We start from the raw sequence: 18,991 nt of genomic DNA on the forward strand, positions 1-18,991 counted from the left end.
TATGAACAGATCAACTTCTGAGGATGTAGATAAAATTGTTGAACGTCTACTAATAATATTTTTTTTACTTACACAAACCTCTTTAAAATCACATATAGAAACAACCTATGATTTAGGAAGTAATGCCTTTTCCCCCCGCTCACTCATTATTTGTGAAATAGGTTTTTCAAACTTTGCACATACATCTTCAGTGCCATGTCTTGCAGCATCACGTGTGAAGAGCGCATATCCATTGTCTTAGGGCATTTTTCAGTGCACATTTGCTTCTAGATTATTTAAGACCATAATACTTTTTGAATATTTATATGATGTTGACATTGAAAAATATATCCCTGGGCACAGCTATGATAACATTAAAACTGTCTCCTCATTTGTCTTTTAGGTCACTGATTTTTCAGATCAACTCATTAATGGGTTTATGAAATCAACTTAGTAATTACTGTCAGTTGTCTGTCCCGCCCACTGGAAATTCTGTGGCACTTGATCTCATTCACCTTAGCAGTCTCAGCACCCCAAATTTTAGGTGCTCAATGTATATTGGATGGATGGATGGATGAGGAGATTGGTCTTTTAAAAAGGCTTGTGTGTGGGCAGCCTGGGTGGCTCAGCTGTTGAGCACCGCCTTCAGCCCAGGGCGTGATCCAGGAGACCAAGGATCAAGTCCTGCGTCAGGCTTCCTGCATGGAGTCTCTTTCTCCCTCTGCCTGTGTCTCTGCCTCTCTCTCTCTCTCTCTCTCTCTCTCTCTCTCTGCGTCTCTCATGAATAAATAAATAAAATCTTAAAAAATAAAAAGTCTTGTGTACAATGACAGCCAATATTTCCATTTGTGAGAGAATACCTTAGAAATAATTGTTAAAATCTGTATTGCAGTTGTTTCTTTTATCATTGGTTCTTTCAGGTGACCTCTGTTAGCATTAAAATAGCTTCGCTTATGGCCATTACAAGGTCACATCTTTTCCTTTTCCTTTTTTTCCTTCCTTTTTTAAAGGAAGTAGGTGCCATGCTCAACATGAGGCTTGAACTCACAACCCTGAGATCAAGGGTTGCATGCTCTACCAACTGAGCCAGCCAAGCCCCCCAGATCACATGATCAGTATGTGGGTTTTGTAAATAAACTTGTATAGTCACGCTACATGGCTTTTCAAGGCCTGAAGTCAGAAACATCTTGATCTGAATCTGTGGTTGTTGGTCATCTTATGTTGCTGTTTTCACTTAAACCTTAAACCTTGCTGTTTACATATTAGAGCTCAGTCACTGTTTTTATAATAGTGGGAAAAGTATAGACAGATGGTTGGAAATTGTTGTTCTGTCCTTTTGCAGAAAGCACAGGAATATGGCTATGACCAATCAATGATGGCACGCTTCTACAAGCTGCTAGAAGACAATGTGGAGCACAATATGATCGGCAGGCTGCCTGTTTTACAGTTGACTGTTCAGTACAGGATGCATCCAGACATATGTCTCTTCCCCTCTAATTATGTTTATAACAGAAGCTTGAAAACAAATAGGTGAGTTCCATTCATTGCTCATTAGCTTATTTGATTTGTAGGCTTAGGTGCTTGGGAAGAATAGTTATTTTACTGTGTTCTTATGTTTTGTCATAAAAAGCATAAATCAAAGGTTTAATAATTTTTCCTAATTACAAAAGCCATGTTGATTTTAGCAAATGCAGATAAAAAAGAAGAGAACATTGCCCTTATTTATGCTACCCAGAAATAATCACTGGTAACATCTTGGTATATCTATTTCCAGTCCTTGTACTATGTATATCTTTTTTTACTTTTTCACTTTCTAAATTTTTGAAAAAAAGCATCACACCATACTCTGCATAGTACAGATCTTTTTTGACTTAACGGTGGAGTTATGTCCCACTAAACGTATCATAAGTCAGAATTGCATTTAATACACCTAAGCTACCAAACATAGTCTCGTCTACTCAGATGTGCTCAGAACACTTATATTAGCCTACAGTTAGGCAAAAATCATTTAATACAAAGCCTATTTTGTAATAAAGTGTTGGGTATCTTGTATAATTTATTGAATACTGTACTGTTGGTGACAGAACAGTTGTCAGCATAGAGGTTGGTTGCCATTGTGACTGTGGGGCTGACTGGGAGTAGCAGCTCTCTGCTGCCCAGCATCCCATGAGAGGATGGTACTGCGTGTTGCTAGTCCTGGGCAAGATCCAAATTCAAAATTCCAAGTACAGTTTCCACCAAAATGTATTGCCTTTGTACCATAGTAAAGTTGAAAAATTGTAAGTCCCCTAAGTTGGGGACTGTCAGTATTCTGTGGCTTGCTTTTTTCTCACTTAACTATATTGGGAGTGACATTTTAATTGCAGTTATCTTTAATTACAGGGAGATCACTCTCCCTCACCTAGAACAGAAATAAAATTTGTTTTTTACCTTTCACTAAAACACATTTTGGTCAAATAAAGTATTTCTTATTCCCAACTCCCTCCCTAACAAAAAATTAGTAAGAAAAAGAAAACATTTTCTTATAACTTATCTCCTGAATGGTGGCTGCTTTTTTGTAGACAGACTGAAACCAATCGGTGTTCATCAGACTGGCCATTTCAACCTTACCTGGTGTTTGATGTTGGAGACGGTTCAGAAAGACGGGATAATGAGTATGTTCTCCTCTCTCTAATCCCTGGTGATAGTCCCACAGTTGTTATTTTTGTTCATATTTACACGGAAAACATTTTTCCTACATCTCTCTGCCCAATGCTAGTGCACATTCTTCTGTACCTAGGCTACTAGCTTTTCCTTTTTTTTATTGCAAATTACTAATCTCTTTCTCTGTACAATTCGGCCTTTTAGTTCTTCTTAACTGTATAACGGGAATTGTAATCCCTAGCATGGTAAGCACTTGAGTAAGTACATGCTAAGATCACAGCTGTGAGTAAGACAGGCCCCAGTGCATGGCTTTTGTGATCTAAGAGGTGAGACAGACATACCTGGGTAATCATCAAGCTACCACCAAGATAATTACTTATTCCTGGGGTAATAAGCTGGGGTAAGCGGTGTGAGGCTCAGTATAGATCCATTTGAATTAAGGTGGGAGACAGAGGGGGCAGTACCTGATGTGTGGGATTGTGATTAAGGTAACACATGCAGGTGGTCTGTGAAGGACGGAAAGGAGTTGTGACCGCTAATAGGAGAAACTGCAGAGGAGTCCGGGCTTCTCGGGAGAAAACAAAGGAGTAACAGTTTGGAGGCAGCATTTGTTAACATAGATCCTCACATGGAGCACAGGGAGATACAGATGTCACCTCTTTGCTGAGAGTGCTGTAGGGCAGGTGGCATCCTCAGTTAAGAATTAGGTATTAGGTGAGCTACCCAGGTGGGAGGAGAGGACATTAGGGATACAGAACGAAGCAGTTGCCATAGAGCATCGTGGGGGTCACAGAGGAGCATTGACATGAGAGGTGACTAAAGAAGGTAAATTAGACTTCAGGGATGGAAGAGATAGTCGGCTAGGGGGCCTTTTTGTGGAGTGAGTCACAAGTTAAGATTGTATTTGAGGCTGTTAAAGTTGCCTCAGGTGCGGTGCATGTTGCTCTTAAAGCAGCAGGGAAGGGAGGGGGGGTGCATGTAGTTTGGGAGATGAGCTGGGAGTACAGGAGGTGGCCAGTGGGGAGGCCAGTAAGGATGCAACCCCGCTGTGAGATTCCACGCTGTTCACCTCTAGGGGCTGCAGCACAATCTGTGTGGACAGCACTCCTTTGGCCGCACAGCACAGCTGGTGCTGGGGATGAAGGACGATGATACAGCTAAAGCACTTTTCTCAGTGTGTGGAAGATAGTTCTTAGTGTTAGCTCTTTATTATTCATATCTTTGTTATCATAAATACCTTCTTTCTGTTGCTAACCCTGTTACAACAGGGATCAGTGAGTAAACTTCAGTTGATTTCAGAGCCTTTTGTTTCTTACAACTCCCTGTTTCACTGAGTGGTTATAGGTCTTCAAGTTTAGGATATTAATGGTTCATTGTAACAGCTTCTTTGAGCACAGATGACTGAATAAAGGTGAAACCTCCCTGCCTGCTCTTGCTGTAACGGAAACAAAGTAGCACAGAAGCTAGCAGTTGGGCTGCTACTAGTTTTGATGTGTTTGTTTGTTTGTTTTTTCATCTTATTTAGCTCATATGTAAATGTTCAAGAAATAAAACTGGTAATGGAAATAATTAAACTTATTAAAGACAAAAGAAGGGATGTTACTTTCCGGAACATTGGCATAATAACCCATTACAAGGCTCAGAAGACGATGATTCAGAAGGATTTGGACAAAGAGTTTGATAGAAAAGGGTGAGGCATCTATATTTTTACAGATATTTCCAGTATTTCTGTTGAATTAAAAAAGAAGAAAGAGGGGATAAAAGGAAATCTAACTCTAGGAAATGGTCTTAGTCGGTGGTAGTATAGCAGGAGGAGACTCAAGGCTCTGGTCATGCTGGGTAGGGAATGCTCACACTCCCAGCCCCACAGACCAGCCTTGGACAGAGTACCTCCTGCTGGTCGCAGTGTCCTCACCACCGCTATTGGTCATGGAGCCGACTGAGAAACCCTCCAGGCCTTTTCCTTCAGTGCCAGGGCTGGTTAATCTGAATTCTCATCTAGTAAGATTTGCGAAGTAACACTTTCACTTAGAATAAAGTGTTTAATCCTTTCCGTGCCTTTATGTACAGGGGAAGATGATGTTTTTTGACTCCTCAACAATAAAATTAAAGATTAATTATTGGAAATCCATTAACTCAAAAATTTCTTAACCTAGGAACATACAAAGCTACCAAAATTGGCTCTAGAAAAATAGAAAATTTGAACAAGGCCTGTAAAAAAATACAGAGATGGGAGTTAGTAATCAAACACTTCCCAGCAAAGGAAAACCCAGGACCAGCCTTCACTGGTGAATTCTACCAAACATTAAGATAAGAATTAACACTAATCCTTCTCAGACTCTTCCAAAAAATAGAAGAGGAGGGAAGACTTTCTAACTCCTTTCATGGGCCAATATTACTGTACCAGAGCCACAGAAACACATCACAAGAAGAGAAAAACTACAGGCCCGTATTATGATTATGGATGTAAAAATCCTCAACAGAATAATGGGAACTGAATTCAGCAGCATATTAAAAGGATTATATACCAAGACCTTAGTGGGATTATCTGGAATGCAAGGTTGGTTCAGCATACAAAAATCAATGTGACGCACCATATTAATAGAATAAAGGGAGAAAACCCACATGATCGTCTGAGTAGATATAAAAAGAGCATTGGACTAAATCCGACACCCTTTCTTGATAAAAACACTCAACAGACTAGGAATAGAAAGGAACTTCCTCAACCTAATAAAAGGGATCTATGAAAAACCCACAGCTAACATCATACTTGATGGTGAGACGGAGTGCTGCCCCCCTCCCAGGATCAGGAAGGACACCTGCTCCCACCACTTCTGTGCAGCACTGTATCAGAGGTTCTAAGCAGAATAATTGAGCAAGAAAAAGAAATTAAAGGCATCCATATTGTAAAGAAGTAAAACTCCATATTATAAAAGAAATAAAACCATCCTTTTTCATAGTTAGCAAGTTAGCAGGACCTTAGAGATAGAAAACCCTAAAGAATCCACATAAACTATTCTAATGAGTTCAGCCAACTTGTAGAATGCAAGATGAGTATACAAAAATTAGTTGAATTTGTACAATAACGACGAGCAATCTGAAAAGGAAATCTAATTCTGTATATAATGGAATCAAAAAGAACAAAATAGGAAAAAAATAGTGAAGAAGTATAAAACTTAAACATTAAAAAGTACGAAACATTGTTGAAGGAAGTTAAAGAATACCAAGGTAAATGGAAAGACAGTCTTATGTCTGTGGATCAGAAGACTTCATGCTGTTGAGGGGGCAGTACTCCCCCAGAGTGATCTACAGATTCAGTGTTGTCTCTGTCACAGTCCAGCTGCCTCTTTTATAGAAATGGACAGTCTTGACTTAAAATTCACATGGAAATGCAAGATACCCCAAATATCTTGAAAAAATATTGTTAGAGGGTTCGCCCTTTCCTATTCCCAAACTTACCGCAAAGCTGGTTATCAGAACTGATATTGTCCTAAGGATAGACCTGTAGACCAGTAGAATAGAATTGGGATTTCAGAAATAAACCTATTCATTTATGGCCAGTTGATTTTCAACAAGGGTGCCAAGGCCATTCAATCAGGAAATAATAGTCTTTTTATAAATGGTGCTGAGCCAACTAGATCTCCACATGCAAGAGAATTTTTTTTTTTTTTTGATAGTACGCTAGTGGGGGTGTGAGAGGGGCGGGCCAAGAGAGAGGGAGAATCTTGAGCAGGCTCTGTGCCCAGTGCTGAGCATGGAGCTCTATCTCACCACCGTGACATCATGACCTGAGCCTAAATCAAGAGTCGGACACTTAACTGACTGAGCCACCCAGGCACTGTGAGAATGAATTTTGATTCGTGTTTCACACCATATGGAGTATAATGAACTCAAAAGTATATCAGAACACTGAATTTAAGAGTTAAAATTACAAAACTCGAAACAAAGGTATACATCTGTGTGACCTCATTAGACCATAATTTTTCAGCGTAACACCCAAGCACAGGTTACCAAGGAAAAAATAGGTAAATTGAGCTTCCTAAAAATTAGAAATTTGTGTATGTCCAAGTACACCATCAAAAAAGGGTGAAGACAGCCTCCAGAATGGGAAACTATATGTCTAGTTCCTAACTTATCATGGTTTGACTTAGAATTTTTCATCTTTACGATGGTGTGAAAATAGTACACTTTTAGGAGAAGCTATACTTCAAATTTTGAATCTGGCTCTTTTCCCACGCTGGTGATACAGCACGAGCCTCTCTTGTGATGCTGGTCCATCAGCAGCTGCAGTTCCCAGTCAGCCCCTCAGTCACCAGGGTAAACGACCAGGATGACAACCATTCTGTACCTCTTCCAGTGTAGTAAATAAATTCTATGAAGTGGCCATCGCTTTATTATAAGGGGTTTTGTATTAGATGATTCTGCCCGACCATAGGCTGATAGAAGTGTTCAGAGCCTGTTGGGAAGTAGGCCAGGCTAAACTACAGTGTTTATCAGTGGGTTAAGTGTAGTAAATTACATTTTTGACTTAGGATATTTTTAACTTCTGATGGGTTATTGGGATATAACCCCATCCCAAGTCAGGGAAAATCTGTACCTGCAAATCATGTATCTGATGAGTCATCTGGATCATATAAAGAACTCAACTCAATAATAAAAAGTTGAATAATTTTAATAGGCAAATGATTTGAGTATCATTTCTTAAAAGGTTATAAACAAAACGGTCAAGTACATGAAAAGACATTCCACATCATTTGTCATTAGGGAGAGGCAAATGAAAACCACAGTAGGGTCTCATTTCACCCACCTAAATGACTAGTAAGGCATTAACAATAACAAGTTTGGGCAAGGATGTTGGGAAGTTGGAACCCTAACGGACTCCTGGTGAGAATGTAAAATGGCAGATCACTATGGAGAACAGTTTGGCAGTTCCTCAAAAAGTGAAACATAGGGGCTGAGTGGCTCTATGGGTTACTTGTCCTCTTGATTTCAGCTTGGGTGGTGATCTCAGGGTTGTGGGATCAAGCCCCAAGTTGGGTTCCATGCTGGACATGGAGCCTTTATGAGAGTCTCTTCCTCTGCCTCTCCTACCATTCATGTGCAGGAGCTCACGCGGGCACTCTCTTTTTCTCTCTCTCTCTCAAAAAAAGTGAAGCATAGAATTCCCATACAACCCAGCAGTTTCGCTCCTAGATTCATACTTTCAAGAACTGAAAAAAATGTTAGCACGAAAGCATGTAGTAAACATTCATGGCAACATTGTCCTTAATGGACAAAAGGGGGAAACAACCCAGATGTCCGTCAGTTGTAAATGGATAAATAAGTCATGGGGAATCTGTACAAATACTCAGTCCTAGAGGGGATGCAGTGCTATTACACGCTATGGCAGGGATGGACCCTGAACATGTTCTAGGTGAAAGAAGCCAAGCAGGAAAGGCCTACATGTTATGATTCCATTTATATGAAATTTCCAGACAGAAAGTAGATTGATGCGTGGTTGCCTGTCCTGGAGAGAGGGAAGAATCGAGATTAACTGCTAATAGGCACAAGTGAAGGAAATGTTGAAGTACATAGTGGTGATGGTTATACAACATAGTGAATATACGAAAAACCATGGAATGCTGTACTTGAAAGTGGTGAATTTTGTTACATGAATTGTATGTTGATAAAAGATACCATGAAAAACTGAAAAGTGCTACTATATAAATCTGCATATTTAATAATTATCTTAACTTATTCCAATAAGCATATTTGTCTTTTGTAAATAGGCCAGCAGAAGTAGATACCGTGGATGGGTTCCAGGGCCGGCAGAAGGATTGTGTTATTGTTACATGTGTCAGAGCAAATGCCATGCAGGGCTCAATTGGGTGAGTGTCATTATTGGCTTTTTACTTGTCTGTAATCTCGAGTCAGATCTGTTTTGATCACTGTTGGAAAATACCACGATTTGTTATATTTTCCTTTATAAAAACTTGGATAACACCATGAGAGTCTCCTTTTTCATTTGTGAAGTTGATGCCCTGTCAGATCTGTTTCTCTGGGACCTGGTATGTAACCTGCATCCAGGGACAGTCTGTTCTTTTACTTCCTGAGTGACCTGACCCCTGGCTCAGGGGCAGTTTGCAGGGGCCTGTTCTCTCCATGATCTGTCACAGAGTGGCTTTTCGTCTTCTCTGTGTTTTTGTGCTTTGGCTAAGTTTGTAAACCTTAATAACTACTGTCAGTTTACTCACTAATGATGCCAAGAACACTATAATGAATGGCAGAAATGCCCCCTGAGTCTTGGAACCCTGAGACTCTTGCGCGAGCTGTCTTTTACTGCTGCTGAGCAGCAGGTAAAATTTACAGGTTTTAAGTATGTTTACTTGCTCTTAAAGAAAATAGTTCTGTGGGTTACCTCTGCCCTGTTTGGAGCAAGTCTGCATAGACCAGTGGAGGCGTGGGATCTCTGGAGCGTCCTGTGGATTGGAAAAGTTACTTTTTCCATACAGCAGTTCTGTTATTTCTGAGCTCTCCTCAGATCTGTTGGTGCATTTTTCTGTTTCTGCTCCGGCTCCACAACCTTTTTCTGATCCTCAAATATATTTCAATTAAGAGTAACTGATCTAGGAACATATTTTTAGGATGTTTGTAAAGTTTAAGAATGACAGTGTTAAAATTCCCAGCATCTCATCCAAGTCAGAATAGGAAATTGACGGACAGGTGCATCACTTTGAAGGAAAGCTCCAGGCCTTTTGTTTGCTGTTTTTAATGGGAATTGCTTTTTTGTGCTGGGAACTCTGTTGGAAAGAGGGAGACAACGATGTACCGTTAAAGAAGGAGAAGGAGCCAAGGAAAGCTGTCTGAAGTAGTGTCTGGGTCTCACCTGCGCTTAATATATTAAGTCATTCTGCAGAAAGGAACTTTTTTTTTTTTTTTTTTTTTTTTGCTTTTTTTTTTGCTTAGATTTCTGGCAAGTTTGCAGAGACTGAATGTCACCATCACACGAGCCAAGTACAGTCTCTTCATCCTCGGACATTTAAGGACCCTGATGGTAGGTGCATTCTCGGGATCAGAGTACTCCAAAGTTTGCCCATTGTTACTGATGCTGGGTTTATGTTTTTATTTTCCATCAAAATGGAATTGATTACAGGATTACAAAATCATGAACTTTGTTCCCCTTGGTTGTCCTGTCTCTCAGCAGCGCCTGCCTGGGAGCTTTTACACATGTAAACTTGTAACCCTTTTCCCATCAAAGGCCAAATATCCACAACAGGTTCTCAAGATGACTTTTTTTTTTTTATGTCTCCATCATAGAATTATTGAGATAAATAAACCATGCATGTAAAGTGCTAGACCAATTGTTTGCTCTTAGCACTCAGCTATGTGGCCCAGCTTAATGCCAGTAGAGGGAGTTTGCAAGAGGAAGCTTGGATCTTCTTTTCTGTTTGGGCACTTAAAGCAGTACTGTTTGCTCTGTGTCAGTTGGCAGGAGGGAAGCCATGTCAGAGCTCCTCTAGCATAGATGGCAAGTTTCCATCAGTAAGAGAGAGTGTGGCCTCATTCACTGGCATCACAGCTCTTAAAGCAGATGTTTGCTGCTTGCCTCATTAGAGGTCAGGACCCTGAATTCTTCTAATTTCTGTATTTCACAAAACCATTGGTTATCTTAGGACAGGAAGCTAGCACATGAGATTTTTTCACTACTTTTTCCCTTATTTCCTGGTTAGTACCACCAGAGGGCATTCAAATACAGTCTTTCTCATTTAGTTCTTACCCACATTTGTGGTCTTTAAAGCTGCATACCACCTTTTTTTTTTTTTTTTAAGATTTTATTTTATTTACTCATGAGAGATACAGAGTGAGAGAGAGAGGCAGAGACACAGGCAGAGGAAGAAGCAGGCTCCATGCAGGGACCCCGATGTGGGACTCCATCCCAGGTCTCCAGGATCACGCCGTGGGCTGCAGGCGGCGCTAAACCGCTGCGCCCCCATACCACCTATTTTTAAGTTGATACTGAAAATTTATTATTGTAAGTTGAAGTATTGCTAAAGATTTTGTTTTGAATGTATTATAAATACTGGCGTAAAATAAAACTACAATTATTACAGATAAATCATTTACCTCAATCTTAAATCCAGTGGGACAGATAGCAATATGAGTCATTTTGTTCTTTGAAATTGAATTTCCATTTGTACTTGCTTGGGATAAAATTCAGGAAGATACATATTTAAAAGCCTTCTTGTTATCTCACTATATTACGTTTCTCTACCACAAAAATTTATATACAAATTGAAAGTTAAAAAAATATATATTTTTATAAGTATCTGGGGAAGCTTTGTGAACAGTACATAGAACTTCTCTGCTTTTTCTACAGCTTCCTATGAACCTATACTTACCTCAAAAGAATAGACTTTTTATAGAATTGTTTTTCCTGGGATCATAAGGATCTAAGTGTTAAAAAATGATTTCTTATCAACTGGTTAATCTATTAGAATTATTATTTTTACACAGTTGAGTTTTGGTAATGTTTTAACCTGAAAGGTAAAATTTTAGAGCTGCATGTCTCCTAGTGACACCCTGATTGAAGGAGCCTTCATAGGCACCCCTCTCTTGACTGCCCCATCTCTTTGGCTCTTCTGCATGTGCCTGGAGTGGTCAGCATTGGGGTGGACGAGCTGGGACCATGAAGGATGGAGTGGGGCGGGAGAGTCCCAGGAGCATGCAGGGAGCTGGGGTGTGTCTTCACAGGAGCCACTGGTGCAGAAGGACACAGAAGAAATAGAAAAGGAAAACTTTCAATTTACTACCTGGTCTTTCCAACTGACTTCTGTGGTCCTTGGAGCTTTCTTCCCTATTTATTTATTTTTTAAAAATAGTACGGTTTCCCTTATGGAAGTAGAATCAACAGGGAAAGCACTTGGTTTGCTTTGAGAAATCAAGAGGAGTTGCCCCTTCTCAAAACTGTTTTTGTGATCCTAGGATCAGATTAAATACCAAGTTGAGGTGTTGTCAACTTGGCAAAAAATAGGGCCCTCTGCTTTATGTCCTATCTATGTTTCAGACTCATGGTGAGGATCTCTAGAAGAGTGCTCCAAAGTGAGGAAGGGCTTCGAGCCCTGGGGCCTGCCCAGTGCACGCTGGTCCCATACTCGTGAGTGTGTACAAGACTTCCTTTAGCCCTCACAGAATCTCAGCTCGTCAGATTCTAGAAGCCATTATGATAAGAATCATGATTTTCATGGACTACTATTAAACTGTGACACTTTATCTTCACTTAGAGTTTTTGTATTAAAAGAATTCTTTTAGATTTGTTTCAACAAGACAGACTTTTATCCTCTCATCCTTGTTCATTCATAAAAGAGAAAATACAAAATGAATAGGCTGAGATCTTTCTGAAGGGATGTCACTTCCTGAGTCTTGCACTACAGGATCAGTTCCCAGGTCACAATCACGTGTGGGCTTGTTCCTGCACAGACTGTCCCCCCTGTGTGGTCAAGAGGGTTGGCGACTCCACACTTCCTAAGGGTGCCTTGCCATGGTCTTTACGATTCTCTTCCAACTCCTGGTCTCCATTCTCCCAAGTGTTAGCACTCGTACTTTCTTTTTCTTCTTTTTTTTTTAAAGATTTATTTGTTTATTTATATAGAGAGAGCGAGAGAGAAGCAGGCTCCATGCAGGAAGCCTGACGTGGGACTCGATCCCGGATCTCCAGGATCACACCCCGGGCTGCAGGCAGCGCTAAACCGCTGCGCCACTGGGGCTGCCCGCACTCATACTTTCTTATCAGAAGGTATCAGTGGATAAGTTTTCATGCAAGAGCTGGGACTCTTTTCTTTTCTTTCTTTTCTTTTTTATTTGTGATTTTACTTATTTATTCATGAGAATACACAGAGAGGAGAGAGAGAGGCAGAGACACAGGCAGAGGGAGAAGCAGGTTCCACACAGGGAGCCCGACGTGGGACTCGATCCTGGGACTCCAGGATCACGCCCCGGGCTGAAGGTGGTGCTAAACCGCTGAGCCACCCGGGCTGCCCTCATTCTTTCTTTAAATGGTTTATTGATTAAAAGTCAGGGAGTTGTGGTTGCCTAGCCATGAATTCTTCAGGATTAGGTCCTTGGAAACTACTACCTGGCCAGGAGGTGACCCAAACTAAGAAATGATAAAATGTGAAAACAATGGGTATTTTAGCATCAGTTAAATAAGACATGCCCATTTTACAGATTAGGAAACCGGCTCAGAGAGGACGAGTTGACCAAGGACATGCAGCAAATATACTTGATTAAAAAATCTTTTTTAAAAGATTTCATTTATTCATGAGAGACCCAGAGAGAGGCAGAGATATAAGCAGAGGGAGAAGCAGGCTCACCATGTGGAACCAGATGGTGGGCCTTGATCCCAGGACCCCGGGATCACAACCTGAGCTGAAGGTAGACGCTCAACCACTGAGTTACCCAGGCATCCCAGTAGTTGAAATTTAAATAGCTGCTTGTGTCTGCTGGCAGCCCCTACAGTCTGCAGAACTGCTGGTTGGTTACCACATGGCATGGGTCATAAAGTAAAATGGTGCAAGTTTTTTCTTAAAGGTGATGACCAGTGCTCTTTCCTGCTAACATGGCTTCATCGCTCTGTATTTGGACTTATTTTTCCTTTAATGGATTCTTGAGAATCTATTCATGAAGTATATTTCTTGTTACTCAGGAATGAAAACAAACTTCATGCTTCCCAAGCATGTGAGTGTCTTTGATGTGTAATTATTTCTCTTTTCTCTATTTCAAGGAAAATCAGCACTGGAATCATCTGATTCAGGATGCACAGAAGCGGGGCGCAATCATCAAGACCTGTGACAAGAACTATAGGCACGATGCGGCGAAGATTCTGAAGCTGAAGCCTGTGCTGCAGAGAAGTCTGACTCACCCTCCTGCCATAGCCCCAGAGGCATCCAGACCCCAGGGTGGCTTGCTCAGCGGCAAGCTAGACAGTGAGTTTGCCAAGACCTCTTTCACGTCTTCCCTGTATCACACGGCATCTGACTCCAAGGAATCTGCTGGGACTGTCACTACAAAGGACCCCGAAAGGCCTCCCATTCAGGACCGACTGCGGGACCCACGACTGCTTCGGAGGTTGGGCATGGACCCCGAGGCCAGAGGGACGTGCCTGCGGGATCCGCAGCCCCTGAGCCCCCAGCATCTTGGAGCAACACCTCCCTCAGGAGAGCCAGGCTTCCCCATGAGTCACCAGGACCCAGGGGGTGTGCCCCAGGCCACCACCCGAGGAGCCACGCCAAACAACCACAGACCTCACGTGCAAGGCGAGCCTCCAGCGGCGGGCACAGATGTTCCCACAAGTAAGAAGAAAGGTGACTGGGAAGCAGGGCTGAGCCACAGAAGAGAGAGCAGGGCCTTCAGTGAAGGGGACCAGGAGAGCTGGAGCCCCGACAGCAAGCACTCGAGGAAGAACCTGGACTGGGACAGGAGAGGGCTGGAGAAGGATGACAGTGGCTCTAAGAAAAGAAAGCTTTTATAGTACAGCCTGGTGACACGGGCTGCAGCCACAGCAGCGTGAAGACTTAGGTGACCAGTGATCGGGACTGTTCACATAATATTATTTTGTTTTCCTTAAAGGAGTTGGTGTGCTGTTGGAAAAATGGAAAATGTATCCTAACACCTGTGCCTCTTGGTCATCTTCCATAGTTTCTGTCAGTTGTAAAAGCTTTGGAGGGCCTCCGTGTGTTGTAATGTCCATAAAGTGGGAGACTTGAGATGTTGGTCTCTTGTCCTTCTAAGATAAGGACTCAGACTGGAGTGGATGTTGTAAAAGTTGAAATGTATATTTGTATAGCAAATAACAAAATTGTTTTAAAATTTAACCTAGTAGACCACTTTTCTTTCCCCTGCTTAAAATGTTAAATCATTTTCAACAGAACAAACTGTATATTTAAAAAAAAAAAAAAAAAAAAGAGGAGGAGGGCAGGGCAGGCCCTTTCAGACACTGTCAGGGCAGGACAGACCTCTTCAGAAGCCCAGGTCATCTGGAAGCAGCGGAGTTAATGCTGGTAGGTCAGGTGGCTCTGGTTCTTTTTAAGAAAACAAGTGGAGTCTCCTGGGGGAAACTTTGGGAAGCAGAGTCATGTTAGGTAAAGTTCTGCTGTTGTTAGAAATTTGCAGCTGAGTTTCCTTGGCACAAGATGTTTCATTTCTCTGATAAGTCCATCCACCTATTTCAGAAGCACATAGTTTTCTAGCTAAAATTCTTAGAATTTTAGAATTCAGAAATTCTTAGAATTTCTGGCTAAAATTCTTACTCTCCTTGGAATAGATAAATACAAAATGAAAGAATAATTCTTGACACACCACTCAGATGCCCCCAGCATATAGTGAGTGTCCTGTAACTGGTGGGTTATGGGTCCCGTGGTTCCCGGGTGCTGGGTCAGCCCTCGAAGAACTCAATGCTTGTGTGCACAAGCTTGCTGCTTGCTTGGAGAATCCAGTCCATTCTGTGGGGAGCCTGGGGAACTTCATGTTAGACCTCTCCCCAGGGGACTCCACTCACCGACCCGGCAGCTTGGGATCCGGGAGGGTAGGCCAGATAGAATACTGGAGGCAGGGGAGAAACACCTTTTTAAAAGAGAAAGGTGAAGGGAAGGGCAGATACTTGAAGTTGGGACCCCAGAAGAAGAGAGTTGACAGGTTTCCTGTGATCTTTGGAGACTGTTAACTGATGAAAAGACACCACTGTTGTAGGGTCACCTGGTTAGAGTGGGTTGTGCTCTGGAACAGGGTGCCATGGTGAGTTGATGTTGGAGTACCTGCACAAGGGGAGGCTCTCTCATTGCAAAGTCCAGTTTTCCAAACAGACACAAGAATATATGGTAGCGATATTTGCCACTTGTCAGAACTAGTGGTTGGGAGAATGCCATGCAGCCCATTAGCTAATTTGAGGAGGGAAACAGACCCCTGAAGGTTAGTGCACACCATTCAAAATTTTGCCACCTGTTCTTTAAGCAAAGAGGGCTTTGTGTCAGAAATTCTACTCAAGCCGATTGTTAAAAGCATTAAAACAATGTTTGCCAAAAGTTCAAACATTCTGCTTCTTCATTACCCACATCTTCCCCCCAACACTGGGGTCCAGACGTCTGTTGACGTGGAGCGGATGCTCTTGGCACTCAGGGAGTACCTGCTCCCTGTTTGTAGAGTGCTGGTCCTTGGCTACACAGTGTAAGAAAGTGCAGGACGAGCCGCACCCTGTCCAGGTCCAGGGCTCTGTAAGCTTCCTGCTTGTGCCTTTGGCGAGAAATGTCACTGTAACATTGCGTTGACCTCCTACTACTCTCTTGGCAAAGTGCTTGATTGAGCAGATTCTTGGTAGCAATTTAAAAGGTCTACAACTCTTTCGGCTGAGAAAGGAGGCATGACAGCCACAGTTGGGGTCAGGAAGGTTCCCCCTCTGCTGGTGCAGCCTGGGAAGAAAGAAAGGTTCCCAGCCTGCAGACTTTGCTGCCACACCTGGGCCACATTCCTTCCCCCTTCCTGTTGAGTGTGATCCCTCTTCTCACCGCACCGTGTCCACGGGCTGGCTCCCCACTCTCCCTGCCTGAGCAGGGGAGCATCTGCAGCCTCTGTCCTAGCAGCCTCTTCCCTGCAAACACATCCTACCTGACACTGCATTTGAAACCGTTTGTTATTCCAGTTGGTAAAAAAATAAATAAATAAATGTTGGCATAAAACATTTCCTATGTGTAACAGGGCCTTTCTTGATGTGGCTGTCATAGCTGTGTTGTTGATTGGTAGTTAATCTTCTCACAGAGTGAAGAATACAGCTGTTTGCTTCGTCCTAGCTACGGTGTTACAAGGAAGTGTCCTGTCTTCAGTTTCTCTTCTTTTCGACCTGAATATATTCTGCTTAAAAACTTGTTTTGCTTCTCTGTGTATAATTTTCCTTGGATTTATATGCATGGTTCTGTTTTCATATATTTCCAGGAGCAAATTTGATAAGTACATGTGAATAACCTCCTGTAAATGGATTTTATAACAAAAATGTACTATTTTCTAAAAGTAGTTGTGTAGATAATTCTTTGCTGCAGCTTTGACTCTACATTCTCAGTTCACAGCTGGGATTTGGTAAACAGTAGCCCTCTTTAAAACCTCTTTAAAAACCTCCACTTAAGAGAAACTGGTGAAATTAAAAGTGGACACTGGAAAACTGGCCTGAGTTAGGTGGGGTTCAGGGGCAGTATGCTCCTGGTGCACTCAGCCTGCTGTTGGTGTGGTGTGTCCTCTACAAAAAGCTGGAGGCCCAGATTGGCTTTATTCAAGTCTCTTCTCCAGTGCCCCCTCCTGGCTCCCTGTGAAACCTGCTCCATGATGTCACAAGGTGTGTCACAACAGCTGTGGTGGCCAGTCCTGTGTGGAGACTTGGCCCTGACCCAGAAGCGTGCTCACCTTTAGGCAGAGGCTGGGGAGGGTGATGTCCACAAGTGGGCCACGCTTCTTACGAGCAGTAGCTCCAGAGTGTGGCGTGGGACTACCGTGCTCCTGTGGGATGGCACCTGCTCATTCCAGAGTCGCGCACACAGGTCCCCGAGAGGGCCAAATGACGGATGGGGGGAAGGGGGCATCCTAAATTAGCCAAATGACCTGGTGAGAAACCAGGGTCCTGATGGCCATTTTGTCTGCAGAATTCATTACTGCAGCATCTGTAGTGGTGATTTTTAAAGTCCCTCCTGCTCAGCTCACCCACGCAGTCCCCACCACCTCCCAGGTTTCGCCATTCATTGAGGAATAAATAATTCAGGGAGGAAACTAAAATTTTGCTTCAGCTAACATAGAATTTACGTGTTGTGCAGAGCCACAGCAGCACTTTCTGTGCACAAGGGACCCCTCCATCACCCTTAAGGGACCTGAGTTATTGTCGCCCAGTCCTGTTATGGAGGCATTGGCCACATCAAGTGGCATACACGGTGTCCACAGACAGATGGGGTGTCTGGAGTCCCGCAAGGCAGTCCCCGTGTGCCTTGCTGCCCAGCACTCCAGCTCGGCTGAGTTGGCTGACGCGATGGCCTTTGTATTTCAGACACATTCCTGCAAGAAGTATTAATGTGCAGTTTTCAACCTGGGGACGCACTTCCGAGTCTCCTGGGGAGCTTTTGAAAAATTCTCCTGGGCTCTACCCGAGAATTTCTGATGTCATGGGTTTAGAGCCCAGCGCTTGCTGCCTTTTTTTTTTCTTTCTTTCATTCTTTTTTATAAACTATCTTAAACTCACTCTCAGATAATTCCATTGAGCAGCCAGCCTTGAGGCCTGGCGCCTAGGGCTCGGGAAGAGAGAGGAGTAGCCCGAAGGCCCATGGGGGTCGTGTCTGCTTCCTCAATGCATCATCTCCCCCAGGAGCCCTGGACAGGGTATCTGGACATCTTCGCTTGCGTGTTCAGGAGGTCCCCAAGGACAGCAGGAGGCGGGGAGAACTGGAAACCTCTCCGGTGACTCCTGGTGCCATCAGAAGGGAGGAGATCCACAGCGAGTCCATGTGGCCAAAGAGTCCTCAAAAAGGCGACCAGCCTGTGCTCGCCCCCCAGGGAGCCCTTGTGATTGTGTAAGCAAGGAAGGCTGAATCAAGACCATACACAGGGGGTCCTCGAGGCCCGTGTCCCCGCCGCACGTGATCCTGGAGCCTTCCCTCCAAGCACTGATGTCCAGACCACCTTGTTGCTGGAGGTTTTCCAGTTCAAGCTCCTATGGGTGGAATGAGTTGCCCGGGGCGAGAGAGCCAGGAACCAGCACAGCTCTAGTTCTGGTGACCAGCACTTGTTTACAAGCCCAACAGAAGGTGCCAGCAGGACCAAATGCCAGCCCAGGCCTGTGTACACACAACAGGCCTCGGAGAGACTTGGTGTTAGCTGCGGGGAGGCAGGTCCACCTTAGCTCTGTCCTGGCCACCAGCTTCCTACAGCTAGCAGCCTCCGTGGGCTTTGCTTTCTTTCCCAAAGTGGAGATTGGCGTTTGAGTTCTTTTTTCTGATTCTTTTCATAAGTAAGTTCCAAAATTCTAGGCCCTGATCCATGAGGTTCTGGGGAGAAAGGCCAAGAGGGTGATGGATTTCTGTCCTAGCCCATTTGGGCTGCCATAACAAGTTACCAGAGATCAGATGCCTTATAAACCACATTTATTTCTCAGCTGCAGAGGCTGGGAGTCCAAGATCACGACACCAGCGGACAGTGTCTGGTGATGGCCTTGGCCTTGCTGTGTCCTCAGGAGGCGCAAGGGAGCACTGGGTATTATGCTATGTGTTGGCAAATTGAACTCCAATTAAAAAAAAAAAAAAAAGGAAGCTCTCCAGGGACTCTTTTGCCTCTTTTGTAAGGGCACTAATGCCACTCGTGAGCTCCTACT

At 43.2% G+C, this 18,991-nt stretch overlaps 1 protein-coding gene across 11 annotated transcripts in view; it reads left to right on the plus strand.

The window, feature by feature from the left end:
* SETX (senataxin) overlaps positions 1-16,330 on the plus strand; it is an 81,512-nt gene extending 65,182 nt beyond the window's left edge. For 6 of the 11 annotated variants that reach the window (XM_026009552.2, XM_072748287.1, XM_072748286.1 and 3 more), the window contains 6 exons: positions 1,322-1,509; positions 2,541-2,633; positions 4,148-4,312; positions 8,391-8,489; positions 9,568-9,655; positions 13,382-16,330. In XM_026009552.2, the coding sequence (XP_025865337.2) occupies positions 1,322-1,509; positions 2,541-2,633; positions 4,148-4,312; positions 8,391-8,489; positions 9,568-9,655; positions 13,382-14,128 (1,380 nt within the window). In that variant the 3' untranslated portion in view covers positions 14,129-16,330. Of the gene's footprint in view, positions 1-1,321; positions 1,510-2,540; positions 2,634-4,147; positions 4,313-8,390; positions 8,490-9,567; positions 9,656-13,381 lie in introns of those variants that run through there. The other 5 variants (XM_072748288.1, XM_026009555.2, XR_011999800.1 and 2 more) reach the window with 4 other exon arrangements.
* The last annotated feature ends 2,661 nt before the right edge of the window (positions 16,331-18,991 follow it).

This window comes from Vulpes vulpes, chromosome 2, assembly GCF_048418805.1.
Source record: "Vulpes vulpes isolate BD-2025 chromosome 2, VulVul3, whole genome shotgun sequence".
Classification (NCBI taxonomy): Eukaryota; Metazoa; Chordata; class Mammalia; order Carnivora; family Canidae; genus Vulpes; species Vulpes vulpes.